The sequence below is a fragment of the Rhinoraja longicauda genome, chromosome 1 (genome assembly GCF_053455715.1).
Source record: "Rhinoraja longicauda isolate Sanriku21f chromosome 1, sRhiLon1.1, whole genome shotgun sequence".
NCBI lineage: Eukaryota > Metazoa > Chordata > Chondrichthyes > Rajiformes > Arhynchobatidae > Rhinoraja > Rhinoraja longicauda.
In genome coordinates, this window is record NC_135953.1 from 78,896,086 (window position 1) to 78,920,234 (window position 24,149).

At 43.0% G+C, this 24,149-nt stretch overlaps 1 protein-coding gene across 3 annotated transcripts in view; it reads right to left on the reverse strand.

Annotated features, from left to right (window-relative positions):
- slit2 (slit homolog 2 (Drosophila)) overlaps positions 1-24,149 on the reverse strand; it is a 392,618-nt gene that overhangs the window by 96,676 nt on the left and 271,793 nt on the right. For all 3 annotated transcript variants that reach the window (XM_078400635.1, XM_078400644.1, XM_078400653.1), the window contains exons 10-12: positions 21,215-21,286; positions 17,502-17,573; positions 8,459-8,530 (exon numbers count right to left, since the gene is read on the reverse strand). In XM_078400635.1, coding sequence (XP_078256761.1) covers positions 8,459-8,530; positions 17,502-17,573; positions 21,215-21,286 — 216 coding nt within the window. The remainder of the gene's footprint in view (positions 1-8,458; positions 8,531-17,501; positions 17,574-21,214; positions 21,287-24,149) is intronic.

Sequence of the window (24,149 nt, forward strand, 5' to 3'; positions counted from 1 at the left end):
ACTGACCTCAATGAAATGTGAAATTATGGGTGCTATTTTCTAATAGACATGTTGATTTAAAATGTATGCTATATTATGCAATAAACTGAATCTTTATCCATAGTTATTGCTAGACTTAGACTGGCCAATGGCTCCAGGTAGGAGGGTTCTCAAAGCTGATCACACCTCTAACAGTATTGCTGAAAAATATTCCAGTATTTCACTGAGCATGAACAAATATCAGGGTCTATTTATTGAAGAAGTAGATAATTGTTAAAAAAAATTAAGGAATTGAGAGCTATAGGGAACTAGCACAGAGGTGGTGGCAGGGTGGTGCAGCAGTAGAGTTGCTGCCTTACAGTGCCAGAAACCCGGGTTCGATCCTGACTATGGGTGCTGTCTGTATGTTCTCCACGTGACCGTGTGGGTTTTCTCCGGGTGCTCCGGTTTCCCTGTGTTACCACATTCCAAAGACGTACAGGTTTGGAGGTTAATTGGCTTTGGTTTAAAAAAATGGCCCTAGTGTGTAGGATAGTGCTAGTATACGGGGATCACTGATCAGCGTGGACTTGGTGGGCCGAAGGGCCTGTTTCTGCGCTGTATTCCTCAACTAAACTAAAAAGGTGGAGAGGAGACTTGGCACGGAGCAGCCATGATCATATTGAATGGAGGGACAGGGCTGAGGAGCCCACACCTACTCCTTTATTCCTAATGTCCATCCAGAGACTTTGCAAGAGGCATTCTCCTGATCTGAATTGTACAAAAGGGAATGTTACTTATGCAGCGATATAATAGAAGGAACTGATAAGATTTGCGAAAAGGGTTCTTTCAAAAGTAAATTTATTGGAAGTTCCAATGGCAGACTTGCTGTAAGAAAGCATACACTGCAGATAAACTGCTCTACAGTTCAGTGCTGCTGCAAGCCCTATTACTATCCTCTTGTTTCTTTTACAGTGCCCTGGAATCAGTCATAAGAGTTAAAGGCATGGAAATTGGCCATTCAGCCCAATTTATCTATGCCTACCAAACTCTCTTCCGAAGTTAGTCTAATTTTCCTGCATTTGACCCATATCACTCTCAACCTTTCCTATTTGTGCACCTGTCCAAATATCTTCTTAAATTGCTGGTCTCAAAAATGGCCTCAAGATCTTTTGACTCCAGCTGATGAACAAGTATTTAAATGAAGGTTTTGCATTAGATATAGCTTAATGATTTAAGGCTATGAAACAATAAAGTATGAACAAGCTAAGTGTTGAGGGATAAAGAATGAATGCAGACAAGTGTGATTAGGCATGATAGTCGGCCTTGCTGTATGACCAGAATCTATTTAATGTGGGGAATAATGACCAATGCAAGTGTAAACTCGACAAATAATTAATTGAACAATGCTATTTATTTCTGGGTTTACTTCCATATGTGGGTTCCCGGGAAAGTTAGTTAGTTTAAAGAATTCTCGGGCTCAGGATCTTACTGCAAATTTCTATGCCCGCATCAAACAATGCTGCCATATCAAGAAGGATTTAGAAGTCAAATATCCTCCAGCACATAACAGATTTAAATTCCACCTCTGCCACCACCCCCCCTTGCATCCTATTCTTTGCAAGAAGCAAGATTACTGCATACAGAATACAAATGAATGACTTCTGTGGAATATTAACCTTTCCTCAATTAAGGGCATGAAATCATTTATTTTTTGAAGCACTTGCTGAAAGGCTGTGCTCTTATTCATAAGTTCAAGGTAACACAAGCTGGCTGCAGATAATGTCTGATAACCACATCATTACCAGAAACATATCCTTTGCTGAACTTCATCCACTCTATTATGTTTATCGGTGACAAAACCTCCACTGATTGAAAACCCAGTGCCAAATATCAGGCAATAGATATTTAAATATCATAAATAGTCTGCCTGCAAATGGCGCATCATAGAATAAAGGCTTTGGAAAAATATCTTTAAAAAAAATGTTGTTGCAGTGTTTATCTGTTTCGCAAAGTGGATTGAAAGATGATGATCTATCTATCCCTCTGCGGTGGGAAGGCTTGTCTGTGTGTACCTGTATGGGAGGAAACATGCCACCAGAGCATTACATCTGTATAAATGTCTCCAGAGCAAATCCTCAGTACTCAACACTTGTGTCAGAGCAGTTCTTCAACACCTTCTTGGTTTTAAAAAAAATGTAAGACCTGCCGTACTGGTGAGATAATTTATTAATTTAGTCATTTGAAAGTATGATTGATATTCTAGCCTAAAGTTAATCTTTTCAGTTGAGCATGCTCCCTTTGTTCTTTAGGCCAATTTTCAAAGAGCTTTGAAATGGAATACAGTCATTGCAGAACACTTTGAATGGTTTTTTTTCAGTTTCAGTTTAGTTTCTTGTCACATGTACCGAGGTATAGTGAAAAGCTTTTGTTGCGTGCTAACCAGTCGGTTTACAATTGTTTACAGTGTAGAGTGGCGCGATTGTAATATGTGATTGCAGATCTGTTTCTGTGACTAGCACGCAAATGGTCGCCTGGGTTGGGCGCCATTTATTTCTCTCTTCAAAGTCTTTCAATGCACCACACTGAGATCACAATACCTCCTTGACACCACCCACTTTATCACTGACTAACCCGTCATCTTTCCCCAGCATTTGTGTCTCTTGGAGACTGGTTCACCATCCCACCTATTAGACCAGCCAATTCATCTTGTACTATGGAACTCTGCAAATTAAGTTCAACAACTTTGGCTGAAATCTTTGTGTGTCTCCCTGCAAGATATTCATTGAGTAGAGAATGTCCAACTATATTGCCAAATTAATCATTCCATCCCAGCATTCCAGGCACCTCGTGTTTTATTTGTTTGGTATTTGTGCTTTTGAAATAACGCGCTTGCTCCTTTAATACCAAGGCTTGATTTACGTGCTCATATTTCTGGAATAATGCATTCAAATTTACTGCTGACTGTGGAGTCATGTATCTGTTTAATTTACACATTTTAAAATTATACGCTGCTTTTCAAGCACGTAATCCCCGCATAAAACACAAGGTGCCTGTAATTCATCTGGTTATAATCACCAGGCTGATTATATGTACTTTTACTGAAAAGACCTACCCTACCAACTACAGGTAACACTATGGTGATAAAACATCAAGAGGAAAATGGAAATGATGCACAGATGCCCCTCGAGACACCACAAATCACAGTCATGTGTATGGTGTCAATCGAATGACAGCCTTGGCGTAAATTACCTGCAATCCACCGGATGGACAGTTTTTACCGACTCTATTCAGTAGCAGGAGAATGCAGAGCGAGTCTGCATGGAACAGTGCTGCTGTTCAAAGCTGCTAAATGCACCGCCTTCCCCTTCAGCCAAACATTGGCACTGGTGCATCTTCAATCCTGCTGCTTGCTTTGACAGTGCATGATAAACATATCAAATCCCTTCATGCATCGCCGAGCTGAATCTAAGACATCCAGTGGTGCGAGGGGTCAACAGATATGACAGCTTCCACAATGGGATCACCGTCAGAGATTGGGAAACGAGATGCCTCAAATTCTCCACGCTTGCTTTGTGTACTGTACAAAACTGCCTGGAAGAAAAAGTGCTTTGACCTCTAAACGACATTCTTCACAGGATTTACCCGTTAGTCTGCTGTATTCTGGAGCAAGCCTACTAAGTCTCCCTGGTTAAAGCGTATAGTACTGGCAGTCATGTTCCCAAGCTTCGGCTTCTCTGGAGGCAGAACCTAATGGTTTACATTCGTAGTAATCACCCTGTAGTCAATAGGTTTGCTCAGGTTTCATTGATTTGTTTTGAAACTAAATATCATGTTGGGCCATCATGATGATGTAATTTGTGAATTACAACTCCTAATAAAAGTGCAGACTTTAATGAATTTACCACTTGTTGGGGAACCAATCTAACTTAGGGTGAAAATAATGCCTGAAGTTGGTTTAGGGAGGTAACATTAAGGAATATTATTAATGTGAATCGTGTCCTGCTTTGCTATATGAATCATACTGTACTGTTTCAAGTTCGGTTTCCATTTGTGCCCTGAGACATTAGATACTGGGTTAGTGATGAGGAGTGGGATCTATAAACATTCTCAGATTGATGGTGAAGGGAAATGGACGTGACCTTGACTGGGAGGAGGTGTGGCGCAACTAGTAAAGCTGTTGACTCACAGCTTGACTGATCTCAGGTGCAGTCCGTGTGGACAGACTTTAGAGATACAGCGCAGAAACAAGCCCTTCGGCCCACCGAGTCCACACCGACCAGCGATCACCCCGTGTACTAGCACTATCCTACACACTAGGGACATTTTACACTTTACAGAAGCCAATTAACCTACAAACCTGCACGTCTTTGGAGTGTAGGAAGTAACCGGATCACTTGGGGAAAATGCATGTGGTCACAGGGAGAACGTACAAACTCCGTACAGACAGCACCTTTTGTCAGGATCGAACCCGGGTCTCTAGCGCCATAAGGCAAGTAGTTCTACCGCAGTGCCACCGTGCCGCCCTGAGTGGGGTTTGTACATTGTCCCTGTGGTTGAATCCTCCAGATTGGTGGGCTTATTGGTCTCTGTGAACCTCTGCTGCTGCGTACCCGAGTGGTAGAATATGGGCGGGGGAGATGATGGGAAAGCAGGGGAAGTAAAATAGGATTAATATAAATGGGTACGATGGCTGGTGCTGATGATGGGCTGAAGGGCTTTTGCCTGTGACACTGCAATACGATGAAGTGAAGGAAAGCCAGTGACGGAGGAAGCTAACTCTTCCCCTTTGGAGCCCTAACTCTTCCCCTTTGGAGCCTCTCAGAGAGGTCATATTCAAACAACCCACACGACAGCTGATGGTAAAATTATTTTACTCACATTTCAAGGCCTTTACTAGATGTGTTTCAGCGATCTTTCGCTGGTGATTCAGACACATTCTGTGAGTTGAGTGAATCTCCCTGGCATCGACACTGTGGTTCTATCCATGACATTTCACCCTCAGAGACATACTGCATGGAAACAGGGCCCAAATTGTCCATGCCAACCAAGGTGCCCCATCTACACTAGTCCCACCTGCCTGCAATTTGGCCGATATATCGCAAAACTTTTCCTATCCATGTACCTGGATGGAAATGTCTTTCAAATGCTGCTACTGTATGAGCCTACTATACTATGTAGTACCTGGTGGGTATTATATACCCACCATTTTATGTTTGCATGTCCGATGACCTTGCTTTCCGAGAGCAACACTTATCTAAAGATGACTAAATCACGGGGCTCAGAATTATCCTCTGACGTGTCCGAACAAGAAAAACAACTGGGAGGTACTGTTGACCTTTGAACAGTGCTTCATGGACACAGAGATAAACGTGCTGCCCTGATTTTAACTTTGAACACGATTTTCCACCTGTTCTATTCGAACTAGCAAGGAGACTTAAAATGCAGAGTTTTGCCCATTGTTCATGCTCTAGTCACACTATGTTGGATTTGGCTGAAATAAAAAAAGCATTTGACCATCATACTTTAGGTTTATCTCGAGATCACTCCTCATTTTCCCAACTACTTTTTGATTGATAAACAGTGGATTAAATTATTTAACCCCACACACAAAAAGTGTCACCACTTCACAAAATATTAGTTCACCTCTCCACACACTGCTGAGCAAACTGAAGTTTTGAGGTTGTGGGAATTAATTTAAAAGCTTAATTAAAAACATTTTAAAGGGCTTGAATATCTGGCAGCAAAATAATTTACCGTATATGTCAAATCATCTTGGCACATCCAACAAAGTCCAACATCCAATATAAAAAAGTGAGTTTTTAAATCAATAAACAATCTGCTAGAGGAACTAATTGGATTGAGCAGCATCAGTTAGACTATTCGGGTCAAAATTCTGACGCGAGATTTCAACCAAAACAGAGACAATTCCTTCGGCCCCATAGTTACTGCCTGGCCCGCTAAGTTCCTCCAGTAGATTGTTTATTGCTTTGTATTCCAACATCTGCAGTCTCTCGTGTTTCAACTGTTTCTTCATCTGCTCTGATAACCAACTAAATATTCAGCAGATTGTGCCAATGGTCTCCGTGGAGGGTGAAGTACAAGCTGAGTAGCTGCAGGTGTACAAGAGGAGTCAATATTGACATTTCCACCTGAGATTGAATATTCCTGCTCTGCATAGAAATGACCAAACTCAAGCTATGTTCTATATGGCAAGAGAGATGCCCAGCTGTTCTGACTATCCCACCTGTTTATCTCCAGTAATGAAATGTCTTTTAATGAAATTGTGATCTAATAACATGATTACCATGCCATCTCCACTGCAGAAGTTGGAAAACAATTTATGAGAGCATCCTCACCAACTCATGTTTACAACACACCAGTATAAAACTCTGTTGAACAAAATGACAACTGATACACATGTCTAAATGTTAACCCCTGGGTGAGAATAAAATCAAGGGAATGGTGTGCCCCATAACAGTGGCAACAGAGAAGCTTGGTTCATTTTTAGCAGCTTGGCTCCAATAGTTTGGTATTTGCTGTCTTCCCAGCTTAAAGGTGTGGGCAGTCTGCAGTCTGTGGAATATCCACTGCCACACACGGTTGTGGAGGCCAAGTCAATGGATATTTTTAAGACGGAGATTGACAGATTCTTGATTAGTAAGGGTTATGGAGAGAAGGTAGGAAAATGGGGTTGAGAAGAAAAGGTAGTTCAGCCATGATTTAATGGTGGAGTAGATTTGATGGGCCAAATGGCCTAATTCTGCTCCTATAAGTTATAATAATAATAATAATAATATTTTATTTATATAGCGCTTTTCATATACTCAAAGACGCTTTACAGAGATTTTGAGAACATAGGGAAATGAATAAATAGATAAATAAGTAAATAAATAAATGAACAGAGAAAGGAGACAGAAGGTGAGGTGACCTTCAGTGGTTGAAGGCAGTACTGAACAGGTGAGACTTCAGCGATGTTTTGAATGTGGTGAGTGTGGGGGAGTCTCTAACGGTTTGGGGTAGTGAGTTCCATAGGGTGGGAGCAGCGATGGAGAAAGCCCTGTCCCCCCAGGATCTGAGTTTAGTCCGGATGTGGGGGGATAGGAGATTGGCAGCGGCAGAGCGGAGGGTGCAGGTGGGAGTGTGCCTGTGGAGGAGGTCGGTCAGGTAGGATGGGGCCAGGTTATGGAGGGCTTTGTAGGTTATGAGGAGGATTTTGTACTGGATTCTCTGGGGGATGGGGAGCCAGTGGAGTTTATAAAGGACGGGGGTGATATGGTCACGGATCGAGGTGTGTGTGAGTAGACGCATAAGTAGACGCATAAGTAGACGCATAAGTTATGAACTTATGAAGCAGCTGTACGGATGTTAAAGATGGACACAGAATGTTGGAGTAACTCAGCGGGTCAAGCAGCATCTCTGGAGAAAAGATATAGGTGATTTCAGATCAAGACTCTTCTTCAGCCACTCTTTTTCAGAGTCTGAAGGGTCTCGACCCGAAACGTCACCTAATCCTTTTCTCCAGAGATGCTACCTGACCTGCTGAATTACTCCGACATTTTGTGTCTATCTTCGGTATAAACCAGCATCTGCAGTTCACATACGGATGTTAAATTTGGGCAGGAAGAAGTGAACTCCAGAGACTTAAGATTGGAGTCCCTAAACAAGGTAGATTCACTAAAAGAAGAATTAGAGTCCTAAGAAGTGGGAAGAAACACCGGAGAAGGGAAACATGAGATGGATTTCTCTCAGCCCACAAGAAATGTCATCTATAATTGACATGCTGGGTCTCTTTCAAATGTGGCTGCTGATTTTGTAGAGCGGGCGGGGAAAGGTTCTGATCCTTCCCAGGTCAAAGTTCGGATCGGTCATAGTTGTTCAGTTCAGTTTAATATTATCACGTGTACTGAGGTAAAGTGAAAAGCTTTTGTTTGCATGCTATCTGGTCAAAGAAAAGATTGGACATGATTATAATCAAGCCGTCCACAGTACACAGATAAAGGATACAACACTTAGTGCAAAATAAAGTCTGATAAAAGATGGAGCTTGAGTAAAGAGAGGATCATAGAGTCGTAGGGTATAAAACCCCGTGTAACCTAATCCCATGTACTTGCATTTGGCCCATATCCCTCTAAACCTTTCCTATCCATGTCTCTGATAGCGACACCTAAATATCAAAATAAGAGGCCACAAGGTTGAGGTTGGTGCTTTTGTTTTCTGCATTTGGTCAGATTGGGGAAATATGCAAGTCTAACAGAATGAGAAAAGGGCAGACAATTTTCCTGCTCCATTTTAACTATTTGTATTGTGTTTTTCTGAAGTCAGGTTCTGAGTCACAATGTCACTAGTCCATGCTCTTTAGAGATGCTATCTGACATGCTGAGTTAGTCCAGCACTTTGTGTTTTTCGCTCAAGATTCTAGCATTTGCAGTTCCTTTTGCCAACTTGTGTTTTTTTTCTATCTCAGGCTGGTCCACAGGTGCAGGTCGAATGTACTTACAGCAACTGCAGAGAGAAGAGTCCCTCAAAGAGGCCTTTTGGCAGCTCTGTGATTTTGTTTCCATAGAGTACGCTGGAAAGAAAGTACAGCATGTGTCAGTCAAAAACTGTAAAGAAACAAAGACATGCACAATCAACTAAATTTCTGAACTTGCAAATTACTTCATGGATGCTTTTTCTCCAGAGTATTTCGGCTTGGTGTGTAAGATTGAAATAGGAATTATTCTAACATCAAAATTAATTTATTACGGTACAGTGGCGTAGCGGTAGAGCTACTGCCTTACAGCGCTAGAGACCCGGGTTCGATCCTGACTACGGCTGCTGTCTGTATGGAGTTTGTACATTCTCTCCGTATGGCTTTTCTCAGAGATCTTCGGTTTCCTCCCACACTCCAAAGACTTACAGGTTTGTAGGTTAATTGGCTTGGTATAAGTGTAAATTGTCCCCGGTGTGTGTCCCTGGTCAGTGGGCCGAAGGGCCTGGTTCTGCACTGTATCTTTAGACTAAACTAAACTAAATTAAAAATGTATATGTTCTGAGCTAATGGGCCTGACTGGCAAGGCTGACAGTTAATGTTCACGGCTTGATCCATTGAAAAACACTGGGGACTCGTCTCTCTGAATCAACATATTCTGTGTTCTTAATGATGCTCTCATAGATCTGGGATGCCTACTCGGCTGGGGTGAGGGTGAAGTCACAGATTGGTGGGACATGGTAAGAATGACATGCTTCTTTGCTAAAGTGAGTGTTGTAACTAATAATGTCCAAAGTTTCTTGCTGCATTGAAGAAAAGAACGAAGTCAAAGTTAAGGAAAAATCTGTGTGAAAATGTCAACTGGACTGCATACCATGATAGATGCTGTAACTAATAAGTCTCCTATACATTGTCCAAACTGCAGTCTTATCTGATGAAGTCTCTAAAAAACTGAAACTTGCACTTGCCATTGGCAGAACAGTTCTAGTCATACATAAAAAGGGTTCAAAGGAGTGTGGGATAGTGATGATAGCAGTGAAACTTGCCAACTTTCTGTAAGCATTCAAGGTACTGCATTGAAACGGAGCAGTGCCCAGTTGCGTATGGCACAGGGCATGCAGTGAGCCTGTTATTAATAATTATAGCATTGTGTGCACTGCGCATAGCTGTGAACTTGCACTGAAGTTTAGAACAGTTTTGATCTGTTATACTTTTACATTTTCAGCTCCGGTTTCAGATTGTTTCACACATTTCATTCAGCTTCATACAAAGGCAATATGCATTCAATGATATTAGGGGCCTGATTTTGCAAGTGGGTGTCTGAATCTCTGAACAGGCAAGCTCAAGGTTGTGCTGAGAACCTTGCAGTTGATTCATTCACTGCAGTCCAATGTATGGCTTCTCAAGGAAAATGTGGGCATTCCCCAAGTGCCTACTCTGGGAAACCTGCCTGAATTACTTCACAGCGTCATCACAGGTGGTCAAAAAGGCTTTCCGCACATGGGCCTTCAGTAGTCAGAGTACAGAGTATCGAAGCTGGGAGGTCATGTTGCAGTTATACAGGATGTTGGCGAGGCCACATTGAGAGTATTGTGTTCAGTTTTGGTCACCACGTTATAGGAAAGACGTTGTCAAGCTGGAAAGGATGCAGAGAAGATTTACAAGGATGTTGCCAGGACTCGAGGGACTGAGTTACAGGGAGAGGTTGAGCAGGCTAGAACTTTATTCCTTGGAGCGCGAGAGAACGAGGGGCAGTTTATAGAGGTGTACAAAATCTTGAGATGAATCGGTTGGGCACAGTCTTTTGCCCAGAGTAGGGGAATTGAAAACCATACGACATGGGTTTAAGGTGAGGGGGGAAATGTTTAAGGTGGGGGGGGAAATATCCTGAGGGATATTTTTTTGCAATGAGCTGCAGGAGAAAATAATTGAGGCAGGTACTATCACAACATTTAAGAAACATTTGGACAGTTACATGGATAGGACAGGTTTAGAGAGATATGGGCCAAATGCAGGCATGTGGGGCTAGTGCAGTTTAGTTTAGTTTAGAGATACCGCGTGGAAACAGGCCCTTCAGCGCTCCGACCAGCGATCCCCGCACATTAACACTACCCTACACTCACCAGAGATAATTTACACTTATACCAAGCCAATTAACCTACAAACCTATAAGTCTTTGGAGTGTGGGAGGAAACCGAAGATCTCAGAGAAAATCCATGCGGTCATGAAGAGAACGTACAAACTTCGTACAGACAGCACCCGCAGTCGGAATCGAACCTGGGTCTCTAGTGCTGCAAATGCTGTAAAGCAGCAATTGTACCGCTGCGCCACCATGCCGCCCTTGTAGATGGGGCATGTTGGTCGGTGTGGGCAAGTTGGGCCGAAGAGATAGATAGGTTGGTAAAAAAGACTTTCGGCACATTGACCTTCATCAGTCAGGGTACTGAGTACAGAGGTTGGGAGGTTATGTTGCAATTTAGTTTAGAGATGTAGCGCAGAAAACAGGCCCTTTGGCCCATCGAGCCCGCACCGACCAGCGATTCCTGGACATTAACACTACCCTGCTTCAAGAAGGCAGCTGATATGTTCAAAGGCACACATCATCCTGACCACTGTCATTTTGCTACTAGCATCGGGAAGGTGATACAGGAGATTGAGAACTGTTACCTCCAGCTTCAAGAGCAGCTCCTCCCATCAAACATCAAGCTCTTGAACCACCCTGCACCACCCTGCACCACAACCCTGCCTCAGTACTGAACCACTATGGATTTTGCATGACGAAGATTGCACCAGTACTTTGGCTTGCACTGATTTACTTAGAATAACTGATATTTTATTGTATATTTATTTGGCATGTCGTTATGTTTAATGTGTCTATACAGCTCCAGCAAGTATGAATTTCATTGTTCTGGTCCCAGTGCTGATGACGATAAAAACGCACTTGACTCTTAACTCCCTTCACTGGATTGTTGAGGTTAGAGGTAAAATGAACCCGTTGACTAGAATCTTATCACAGAGTAAAAGTGATACTGATGACAATATCAGAGGTGGTCCTGTGAAAGAATCCCCTACAGCTATAATCCTATCAATCTGTGAACGGTACGGAACCTAATCGCATCCAAGCGAGATGACATTGTAAAACAAGACTTGTAAAATCAATAAATTGTGTCTTTCAATAAAAAGGAAACAGTATCTTTTAATGATTAAATCTGTAATATTACCATCAATTTGCAAAGGAGGATGTTACCATATCGGAGATAATGGGCCAGTATATATAAAGACAGGCCCATGTGTTTTACAAAGTAAATAGAAGTGAACAGAATTTGCTTGTTCAGTGTTGGGATACAGCTGGGAATATAGCTATGGATTACTGGCAATGGGTAATGAACAAAAATAAATACCAGAGGCAGCACCAAGTCTCCAGGGCTGTTAACAGTTTGCTTTGTGTATGTGTTGATGTCATTAACTTTCACAGAACATCAAAGGAGCTGTGTTCAGTCCCTGCAAGACTTTGGTCGAGGAAATGCCAATATGCAAACCACATCCGCTTCAGTCTTGCCTCATTAATGTAAATCCACCAGGAACGTCAATGAAAATAATTTTCAATTGCTTGCAATAAAGCTCAAGCATAATTTTAAAATGTTGTGCTGTTTTCATATCAAAACCATGTGGCATTTGAACTGACGTTCATATTGTAGTGGGTCTGGACGCAGTAGGAATCAGGCAAGATGCCAGGTAGGTATTAACAGTAATTTAATCCAGCAACAGAACATCCACACTCTCTTCAGTCTCAAGCACGAATGATCTCTCTAGCCCCTTCAGGCAAACCCCGTAGCACTAGTCCCTTCCCCAGCCCTGTCCAACCCGTGCCGAGGGGGATGATCCAGGGAGTGGCCTAATCCCCGGGTACCGCCACAATATGGCCTATTGTCAAGCTTCCCGCAGCAAGGCCTATTAAAAATTGAGACGGGACTCTCCATGGCCTCCAGTAAGCCTGCATTCTCAATGATGAAAGTATTGTGACCCATTGGCTAAACGGCAGCGGTCAGGCAGAATAGGGATCAACGCGATGCGGGATATGTCGCATTGAAAGTTGGAGACTTCCTGGAAATATTCCAGGTAATGTACAGAATAGAAAGCAATGCAGAGTTGTGTATTGTACGTAATCCACAGGAACCCCCCCCCCCCCCCTCCCTCCATTTGTCATAATCAGTGCTTTGTCTGGCTGCATTTCCTTACCACATCTGGGCCTTGCGCTCTCAACTTCATGTATAAGAGGCTCAGTTGGGGGTGGGCCTGCAGGTTGGGAGGGCGGGCGGTGCTGGGGAGGAATGGTGAAGGGGAAACATTGCATGCCTTCCCTCTTGGGGCCAGGGCCAGTAAAGGTGAAGTCAGCATTGGTTGAAGCCGAAAAGGAATGGTGCACATATCTGACTCATTTACTTGCAAGATAAAACACAGAACCATACAGCACAGGAACAGGTCCTTCAGCCCACAATGTCTGTGCCGAACATGATTCCAAGACCAACTCGCGTCTGTCTGCACATGATCCATATCTCTCCATTCCCTCTGTATCCATGTGCCTTACCAAACAAAAAGGACACCAAGTGCTGGAGTAACTCAGCAGGTCAGGCAGAGGGTCTGAAGAAGAACCTAAACCCAAAACATCACCTATCCATGTTCTCCAGAGATATTGCCTGACCTGCTGAATTACTCCAGCACTTTGCTTCCTGCAAACATTTTATCCCTGCCCTGGGTCCGTGAAGGTAGGTGTTTGTTTGGCCACATTTACATGATCATAAGTGAGAGGAGCAGAATTTGGCCATTCGGCCCATCAAGTCTACTCCATCATTCAATCATAGCTGATCTATCGCTCCCTCCTAACCCCATTCTCCTGCCTTCTCCCCATAACCCCTGACACCCAAACTATTCAAGAATCTATCTATCTCTACCTTAAATATATCTATTGACTTTGTCTCCACAGCCTTCTGTGGCAAAGAATTCCACAGATTCACCACCCTCTGACTAAAGAAATTCCTCCTCACCTCGATCCTAAAAGAACATCCTTTAATTTTGAGGCTATGACCTCTAGTCCTAGACTCTCCCATTAGTGGAAACATCCTCTCCACATCCACTCTATCCAATTCTTTCACTATTCTGTACGTTTCAATGAAGTCCCCCCTCATTCTTCTAAACTCCCGTGAGTATAGGCCCAGTGCCATCAAACGCTCAACATATGTTATGCTCATCAGAGGGAACTGGAGGATTGGGCATTTGCGCATTGTACAGAGTGCATTACTTTTCTGTGCCCATTGCACGGTGCATCCTGATGCATTCTGAAACCAGCACGAGAAAGCATGTGTATCACCTTACTATGGGAAGTACTTGAAATAATCATCTCTAACCACAGCAATAAGGAACTGGCTCCAAGCTTAGAGTTAGAGTAAGCCTCTAAATGATAACCTGTGGCTGCTCTTACTTAAACTGGTTTCTACACTACTTACAAGTCAAAGGGGTTGTAATCAGCAAGCTGTTTATGTTACGGTGGTTTATTCCTACAATAGTGTGTGCATGAGATCTGCTACAGAGGAGCCAGCCACAGGCACAGCCGCTTACAAATGAACTGGCAGCTCATAGCCTGCACATAGCTGAACAGGCAGTCCAATTATTAATTGCTCAATGCATTGAAGGGGAAAAAAGACTCCCTAAGTTTTTCATTGGGAGATGAAAAAGGCTTTGGAAAAATGTATTTTGATGATTTTTCTGGCCTGCAGCCATGTACACAGGCACCGTGGTTTCTGATTGCTTTGGGCAGCTACATGCTGCGAAATGCAAAGCCAGGATGTGGGATTTGTGCCCACAGCGTGCCGTCAGTAAGCTCTTGGTTCCAGCTGTACTCAAGCAGGGAGTAACCCGCCACAAACCACGCACATTCTTACCAAGGGAAATAAACCATGGGGGAAAAAAGGGGTGGGGAAGTCATTGTCTTTCGGGGCTATTAACCAATGTGGACCACATGAAGGATGGGCATTGAGTCATTGTAGGACAGGATCACAGCACATTGGCTCTTAGAATATAGAACAGTACAGGCACAAAATGTTGGAGTAACCCTGTGGGTCAGGCAGCATCTCTGGAGAAAAGGAATTGGTGCCGTTTCGGGTCGGAATCCTTCTTCAGACCCGAAATGTCACCTATTCCTTTCGTCAAGAGATGCTACCTGACCTGCTGAGTTACTCCAGCATTTTGTGCCGATCTATGGTATAAACCAGCATCTGCAGTTCCTTCCTACACATAGAACAGTACAGCACTTTAGCCCACAAAGTCTGTGCTGAACATGATGCCACGACAAACTCATATCTGCCCGAACAAGATCCCTACTCCTCTATTCCTTGCATATCCATTTGCCTATCTAAAAGCTTCTTAAACACCATTATCCACAACTCCAGGCAGTGTGTTCCAGGCACTTTCACCATCACCCTAAGTGTAAAAAACATGCTTCACATATCTCCCTTAAACTTTGCCCCTCTCACCTTAAGGCTCATGTTCAACTTCCACATGTTCTTTTGGTTAATGGTACAGCTCAGCCCTTTTCCTTTCCAATTCTGTTGTATTGCTCCTACTGCTTGCTCTCTTGTTTGGCCACCATCCCCATTCCTGTCCATTTAACATCTCTCCTGTAACTCTTCCATCCATGCTCCATTTTATTGCCTGGAGCCCATGGGTCACCGTTACCTTCTGCAGCTCAGCACGATGGCTGGCAATGAACGAGGAGTGACTCCCTCTATCTTAGCACCATATCTCGGGGTGAAACTAGATCGGCAGCTGACCTACAAGCAACACCTTGAAGCTTTCCCTGTTAAAGTCTCGGCACGGAACAACCTCCTGCATTGCTTGGCCGGATCGTCATGGAGCGCCAGGACATCTACTCTTTGAACCAGTGCTCTTGGACTCGTGTACACCGCCGCTGAATAAGCCGCCCCAGCATGGTGCCGCAGCGCTCATACCAGCAAGCTAGACGCCACCCTCAACGACACCATGCGGATCATCACTGGCTGCCTACGCCCTACTCCGACGGATCTCCTGCCGGTGCTCGCAGGTATCGCACCCGTCAAGCTTCGCAGAAAGTTCTTCACTCATAGGCTGGTGTGCAAGGCCCCATCGGATGCCAAACATCCTTTGCACCACCTCGCCCAGGATTCACAGCAACTGGGATCTCAATGCCTGTCATCTTGTCACCCTTTCTCCCGTCATGCAGCGACCCTCTGTGGCTCCGGTTTCAACATACTAGGAGCACGGAGAACCAGCTGGGAACAGACATCGTGACCTCCTCAATTCACTGTCGCACCGAACACCACAGCCCCACCCGGCTCGGACATGCCCCGCAAAGAGTGGGTCGCCCTGAACCGGCTCCGCACAGGGGTCGGCCGGTTCAACGCCAACATGCATCATTGGGGGTTGCGTCCATCAGCAGCCTGCGTGTGTGGAGCAGACCAGCAAACAGCGCAGCACGTCAATTTCGACTGCACTGTCCTCCGTCCCCCTGGTGGAGGGCTAGACCTCACGGCCCTTGACAACATCACATTGCACTGGCTACAGCGCCTGGAGGGCGTTACATAATTTCTGCTGCCTCAAACGCAAGAAGAAGAAGCACCAAACAGAACCCAACTGAGTCTGAGCACCTTGCCTTGTCTTGTTCAGGCAAACTCTGGAACATGGTGATCTGCAGCCCATTTATTCAGATTAGAAAATGAACATTTCCAAAGTGGCATTTGATAGTGGGGAACTGGGAGCTGTCGCGTATCGTAGACACGTCTGCATCACCAATGTTTATACAATGTTTCGGAAGGAACTGCAGATGCTGGTTTAAACCAAAGATAAACACAAAAAGCTGGAGTAACTCAGTGGGTCAGACAGCATCTCTGGAGAAAAGGAATAGGTGATGTTTCGGGTCGAGACCCTTTTTCAGACCCTTGAGGCAGAGATGGGTCCCGAAATGTCACCTATTCCTTTTCTCCAGAGATGCTGTCTGACCCACTGAGTTACTCCAGCATTTTGTGTTTATCTTCAATACAATGTTTAGTTTAGTTAAAGATACAGCATAGAAACAGGCCCTTTGGCCCACGTCGACCTTCAATCACCCGTTCACATTAGTTCTATGTTATCCCAATTTCGCAATTACTCCCTACACACAAGGGGCAATTTACAGAGGGCAATTAACCTTCAAAACCACACGTCTTTGGAGTATGGAAGGAAACGTGACAATAGTAAACTAAACTAAACTGGAGCACTCGGAGGTAACTCATGTGGTCACAGGGAGAAGGTGCAAACTCCACACAGACAGCACTCGGGATCCACAATGAATCCGGGTCTGCGGCGCTGTGAGGCAGCAGCTCTACCCGCTGTGCCACTGTGGCCGCCCTCCATGTATTAAGGCCCGGGGAGAGGTTAATCCCTTGGTAAACGGATGGGAGGGAATAATGAACTGACGGTACAAAAATAAGACCCATGCTAAGCTGGGCTCCCACTCATTTCCTCTCATGTTGGTTTGCGTAAAGTTCCCCTTAACCTCAGGCACCAGCCTCAATTAGGCAGTGTGGCCACCAGGATGCTTAAGCTATTTTGAGAAACTTACAATCGCCTTTGGGTTTGCTTGGATGTGTGATGAGCAATGCTCCACAAATGTCCTTGGGGAACAATAAAATGTGCAGTAAAATCCAAGCTGGCACACTTTCCAGGCTTCCACCCTGCCTTCGATTCTTGAAGGCCCATAAATGTGTTGCATTCAAAACTTTGCATCAAATTACTTTAATTGGAATGAAATAGAATGCAAACAACAGTACTTTACAAAACTGAACTGTTCATATTAGTGTAATTGCCTGTTGAACACGCATGTAATCTTTGTACTTGGTGTTTATGTGTAATTAGCACAAATTATAGCTTTATGACAGGAAAGTAATTTGGGAATGAACAAGTGGCAAGATTTATTTTAAGCTTCGCATTTCATAAGGAGACAGAATTACACTCAAAACAGACAACTTTCGGCAAGTCTGAAAACTTCCAAGAAACTTACAGAGAGTTGAGTGACCTCAGTCCCTGGAAAGCATCCGGTGCGACTTCAGAGATGTGGTTGTTGCTCAGGTCTCTGAAAAGGAAATCAGTACCTTTAATCAAATATCGACTTTCACCCCCAAAAAACATGCTACCGGTCTGAGAAGAGATTATTTATACACTTCAAGGACTTACAGCGGGCTCTAAGGAAGTGGTGCATTCTCCTTTTGTATCAGCTGGACCTTAAAGTCATTTCTTGTGTGCAGGCGTAAATGTTGTCTATGTGGACGCCAACAAGGCCTTTGATAAGATTCTGCATGGGAGGATACTCTGGAAGGTTGTATCTCATGGGAAGAGCTGGCTGACCGATACCGAAATGGCTTCATGGAAGAAGCAGAGGGTGATGTGGGCCGGACTGAAGGCCGGTGGTGATGGCTGTGGCTGAGGATTGGTGCTGGGCTCATTGCTGTTTGTGGTTTATGCCGACGATTTGGATGAGAATGTGCAAGGCATGATTAGTAAGTTGGGTGGGGTATTGTAGATAGTGAAAGTGATTAACAATAACTACAGCAAGCTCTTGATCAGTTTGGGCAAGTAGGCTGATGGAGTTTAATGCAGATAAGTATGAGGTTTGCATTTTGGGAAGTAAAACCAGACCAAGACCTTCACAGTGAATGGTAGAGCACTAGGGAATGTTGTAGAACAGAGGAATCTATGAGTACAGGTAGATAGTTCCCCAAAAGTGGTATCACAAGTAGATAGGAGGATCAAGAAGGCTTTTGATACATTGCCCTTCATCAAACAGGGTATTGAGTGTAGCAGTTGGAATATTATGTTACAGTTTGTGCAAGACGTTGGTGAGGCCATTGGGAATGCTGTGTTCAGTTTTGGTCACCCACCTAAAGGAAGAATATCATTAGGCTGGAAAGAGTGCAGAGAAGATTTACGATGATGTTGCCGGGACTTGAGGAGATGAGCTGCAGGGACAGGTTGGGCAGACAAGAACTATATTCTTTGGAGCGCAGGATGCTGAGTGATCTTATAGAGTTATATAAATTCATGAGGGGAGTCAATAGGGTGAATGCATACTGTACTTTATCTAGGGGAGGGGAATAAAATTCAAGAGGACATATGTTTAAGATTAGAAGGGAAAACATTAATGTGAACCTAAGGGGCAACTTTTTCACTCAGAGACTGGTGGGTATATAGAACAAACTGCCAGAGGAGGTAGTTGAGGTAGGCACTATAACAACATTAAAAAAGGCACTTGGACAGGTACATGAACAGAAAGGGATATGGGCCAAACAGCAGCAAATGGGGCTAGCTTAGATGGGGCATCTTGGTTGGCATGGGCCGAAGGGCCTGGTTCCATGCTGTCTCATTCTATGAATGTGAACTCTATCTAGCGTGGGATGAAATTGCCTGATATCATGTTTGCTTTTGTGAACTGTGGCAGGAACAGGCGATGTTATAGAAGTGGAAATAGAAATGTGGTCAGCAACTACTCTTGTAGCCAAATATAAAATGTTTAAGTTGTACATTTGGAGTGCATTTTCTTATTCTTGCTTCTCCAGAATACTGGCCTTGCCAATTAAGATCACAATTCTAAAATTCTGCCATTTGTTGCACCCAAATTTTCTGTCATTATCTAAAGTGACCAGAAAATCAAATGCAACGGGCACAGAATTTATTTTAACCACCTGCAGTAGATGATGTAAATTGTGCCTACTGACTGAACCACAAAGTCCTGGGTTTACAAATAAGGACAGATTGCACCATTTTGTTCCACTCTGATAGTGATGATACCTTTGCTACTTAAGAGACAACATAATATCATGCAATCTTGTCCTGTTCTGAAAGCTTTTCTCAAAGTTACTGTGGTTGTAATTGAGACTGTACTGTATTCAGCTATGAATCAAATAGAATAGACTAATGTCTTGAATAAAATATGCGATCATTTTCTTTAAAAGGTTGTAGATATTACCTCTTTTGAACGTTATGCCAAAATGAGTACAAAAATAAAACATTTCATTTTAAGGTACAAATGTAATAACTTTTCCTGTAAAAGACGACTGTTTTCATTATAGTTCACCGCTCTAAATACAGGATATCTAATAAAACAAAATTATATCTACAACCAATTTAATAAAAGCAATCCCTTATTTTATTACTCCAGTTATATAAACTGTATAATTTTAGCTAATAGCAAGATGATGTTTTGTCTTAAAGGAGTAGATCCTGATCTTATGCAATAGTTTTCAGCTATGGGTGGTAGTTTGACCCGAGTTCTATAGAATGAAGTTCAGAGAGATGCCATTAGCAGTAAAATTAGCTGCCATTTTAATAACAGCATCCTGAATAACTTCTCCTTCAATTCCTTCCATCTTCTACAAAACAAAGATGTAGCCTGGAGCACAGGCAAAGGATCCAGCTTTTTGCCTTTCTTTTTGATGGCTATATGGAAGTCCCTGTTCCAAACATTTTCTGGAACCACTCCCCATTTCTTTCTCTATTGCATCGATGGATTGGTGCTGCTTCCTGCACTCATGCAAACCTCGCCAATTTTGCCAATCTTCGCTATCACTTTCTACCCCACACTCAAATTCATTTGGACAATTGCCAACACCTCTACCTTTTCAGGACCTCCCCGTCTCCATCTCAGGGATAAACTATCCAATGACATTCACTATAAGCCCAGAGACTCCCCCAGCTAGCTTGACTGCACCTCTTCCCATCCTTTTCCTTAGTTTCGTCGTCTCCGGTGCATCTACTCTCAAGATGTTACCTATTTTAGGATATGTGAGACATCCTCCTTTCCCAGGAAATTGGCTTCCCCTTCTGTGGTTGATGGGAGTCTTTTCCTCAATTTCCCGGACTTCAGATCTCACACCAGTAATCATCAAACAGAACAGAGAAACGTCACCAACCAAGGCACCATGGTGGCACAGCAGTAGAATTACTGCCTTACAATGCCAGACTCGGGTTCAATCCTGACTGCTGCACTGTCTGTGCAGAGTTTGTACATTGTCCCTGTGACTGCAAGGGTTTTCTCCGGGTGCTCTGGTTTCCTCTCACGCTCCAAGGACGTACAGGTTTGTAGGTTAATTGGTTTTGGTAAAATTGTCCTTAGTGTGTAGAATAGTCCTAGTGTACGGGGATGGCTGGGCTCAGTACTCGAAGGACCTGTTTCTGCGCTGTATCTCTAAACTAAACTAAACTTATTTAAGTCACTGATCCGCCTCCTGACAGCTAATTAGTTATTCACTATCACAGCCCCTTCCCACCCAACTCCATCTAGAGCTGAGAATTGGAAGCACGTGAGGGATCAATGAGTTTATTTTTTTAACTTTTAACCCCAACAGTATGCAGGAAGGGAAGGGTAGAGGGGTGACATTTCCCCACCTACCCCTCATGTAGAATGGCTTATATCTAGGGGGTTACTGACATCTGTGGAGTTATTCTGGGGAATGAATCAGCAACATTCTTTGGGAAAAGAAGGGAGCTGTAAGATTGGGAGGTCTGTAGGAAAATTCAAAATAAATTCAATTCCTTCATTAATTTTCATGAAGAAAACACAAAAAAGGCTTTATGAGCTGAAAAGCCCATTCACAGATTTGAACTGTAAATCAAATTGGACCAGCCAGCCATTACAGCCCACAATTTGTTACGCTCTTGGCTTTAGTTATGGGACACACGCTGAATAATCTTCTTAAGATTTTTTTCTCTGTCACTTACATTCTTCGCAACCTCTTGTAGGGTGAGAAGGCCCCAGGGGGGATGGACTTGATTGAGTTCTGCTCCAGACGTCTGTGGAGAAAAATACCATTTCTTATTGAAAGTGCATTTCTTCAGTGAAACACACAGTAGTGGTGATCCATACTCAACCTGTTGTCAACATGCACTTGGACCAAGTTACGTGCTCCTGTTTACATAACTGTGAAGTGCTGATCATCAATGACCATCACATTATCTTCAGAAGAAATCTATCCATAAGGAATGTTCACCATTAATTGCCATGTGCCTGCTTCTTATTTGATGAGAGAGCATTATTTATCACAGTAATGTAAGTAAATTATATACAATGATGTGATGCATATCATTGCAATAAGGAATATGATTTAAAAGAAAATATTTGCTTTTTACATGAGAAAATATTAACAATTTGCAATTGCAAAAAAAAGTTGTAAAAGCAATATTTAACATTAAAGGTAAGGAATGCACTCAGCCAAAAGAAACACATTTTTTTGAAGAGGGGTTCCGACACAAAAAGTCACCTTTCCGTGTTCTCCAGGGATGCTGCCTGACCTGCTGAATTCCCCCAGCATTTTGTGTCTATAATTGGTATAAACCAGCTTCTGTAGTTCCTTGTCATTACAAAAGAAACATTTGTTTTATTTGCTCTGGATGCATCTTCTACAAATTTGTTTTCAAAGTATAAAATATTATTTTAAATTGTAGAAAACATTGAATTCTCTTTTAGAATGTTTGTCGGCGTTATTCGTGTCTTGGTATAGTACTGAAGGCCAACATTGATGGAAGAGTCGGCTTGCATATAACTCATTTAAAATTTATGCCCTGACAGGCATGCTGCTGGAAGAGCTATGAGTTCAGCAGTGTCACAGTTAACTTGCGTGGATTGTACCCCAGGTGATTTTTAGATTAAACATCCTTCTGCGCTGTCTCAGGAGTGGGATAGCGCAGAAATATTGTTCTCACAGAGATTCCACCTCAGGCTATCCTGAGCGATGAAGTATTCTGGTGCATAATGTGAACTGCAGGTCTGCTCTGTTGGATATCAGGATCACTGGTCGGCATGGATTCGGTGGGCTGAAGGTGCCTGTTTCCACGCTGTATTTCGAAAGTCTAATGAGACTTCTGGGTCAAATGCTGACTGACTACCGTTACATTCTAGTTGTTGTATTCATCTCCACACAGCTTTGCGTCACCGGTGGGCAGTTTGCAGTTTGTTGATATTACTGTGTTGTCACTACTAATGCAGCCAAGTGGTTTCTGTCTGTGTTCTCTTCCTTCCTTTTAATTGCCGTACTTTGCTTGTTCAAATTGCCCACCGGTGATTGTATTATTGGGCAGAACATCTAGGTTTGTATTATTGGGCAGAACATCTAGGAAATATTAGAACCAAATGATATGAGTCAGTTTCCTACAATACAGTAAATCATTGTAAATAAATTCATTAATTTGCCTCAAAGTTGATTTCATTGCCTGTCTGAAATTCAGAATGAACTGTGTTTTGCTGTCAAACCAGTTTTGCACGTATGTCTTATAAAAAGCTGCCTAACACAGGAATTATTATTTGAAAAATATAATTGTGTGAAAATATTTTTTGAGAGTTTTCCATTCATACCTGCTGCCCAGAGAATGGGTGACAGTAAGTGGTGGAATATGGAATAAAACACACTACGATATTCGGGGAAGGGTACTTGATTAATCTATCTTTCCCTCGGCTTGAACTGGGTACTCATTATTTGGCAACTCAGCCTGCCAAATTCCACATTGAAAATCGTACTTCTATTCTACATCTCCCGCTAGCTCCATGAGGTAACAAAAACAGGGACTAATCATGCAGCAAAGCGCCATTACTCGGCTTGTTGCTTAAATTCCACTTTGCATTGGCATCAGTTAAATTGTGTTGTGGCTCACATGAGAATCTGGGTTGCACTGCTTTCACTGTTGATTTTTCTGTAATATATTGATAAAGTGAACTAAATTTAGCTAGAGGTATTTAAAGCATATAGTAGTCATATTTGGACATGGTATCCATAAATCACTACAGAGAATCCACTTTATAATTTTGTCAGTGATAGGCAGGAGAAGAGACGGGGAATTGTATTTGTCATTTCTTATTTCTCAATCACATCAACCTTTTAACGATCTCCTATTATGCTTTCAAACACTTTGCAATTTTTTCTTGTGTATGTGTGCGTGCGTGTCTTTATGTGTGCATATGTATGTGCGTATTTATGCATGTATGTGTATATATGTGTGTGCGTGCATGTATGTATGTATGTGAGAGTTTGAGGGTGTAAGGTGGGTGTGAAAGTATGAGAGTGTGAGAATGTGAATGCGAGCATGTGCCTTTGTGAGTCCGCATATGTGAATGTGTGTGTGTGTGTGTGTGTGTGTGTGTGCATATATGTATGTGAGAATATGAGAGTGTGAGTGTGCATGTGTGAGAGTGTGCATAGGTGAGAGTGTTTGTATGTGAGAGTGTGCGTATGTGTGCGTGTGCATGTGTGTGTGGTGTGTGCGTGCATATGCACATGTGCCCACTCCTGCATAGTTTGTTTTCTTTTCTTATGAAGGATTTAATTTGTCATCTTATTTTGTGATTCTCTACATAGAATTTGACTGACCTGGGGATTGTCCCAGCATTTCTTACTTTTATCTTGCAATGAAGTGTCTAAGCGTGATCAGCACAATCCCACAATCCAAGTGTCTCACTCGGCAACAGATGACCACCCAAAGTGTGGATAACAAAAGGTGTAGACTCTAAGACAACATTAAATTAATTGGTTTTGACAAAGTATTTGCAGAGAAACTGTATCCACTGGCAGGAGGGTCTGTAACCAGGGAACCCAATTTGAAGGTAATTGCCAAAAAAGCTTGTGGGAGGATGCGGAGAATTTACCCTACACAGCATGTCACCGTG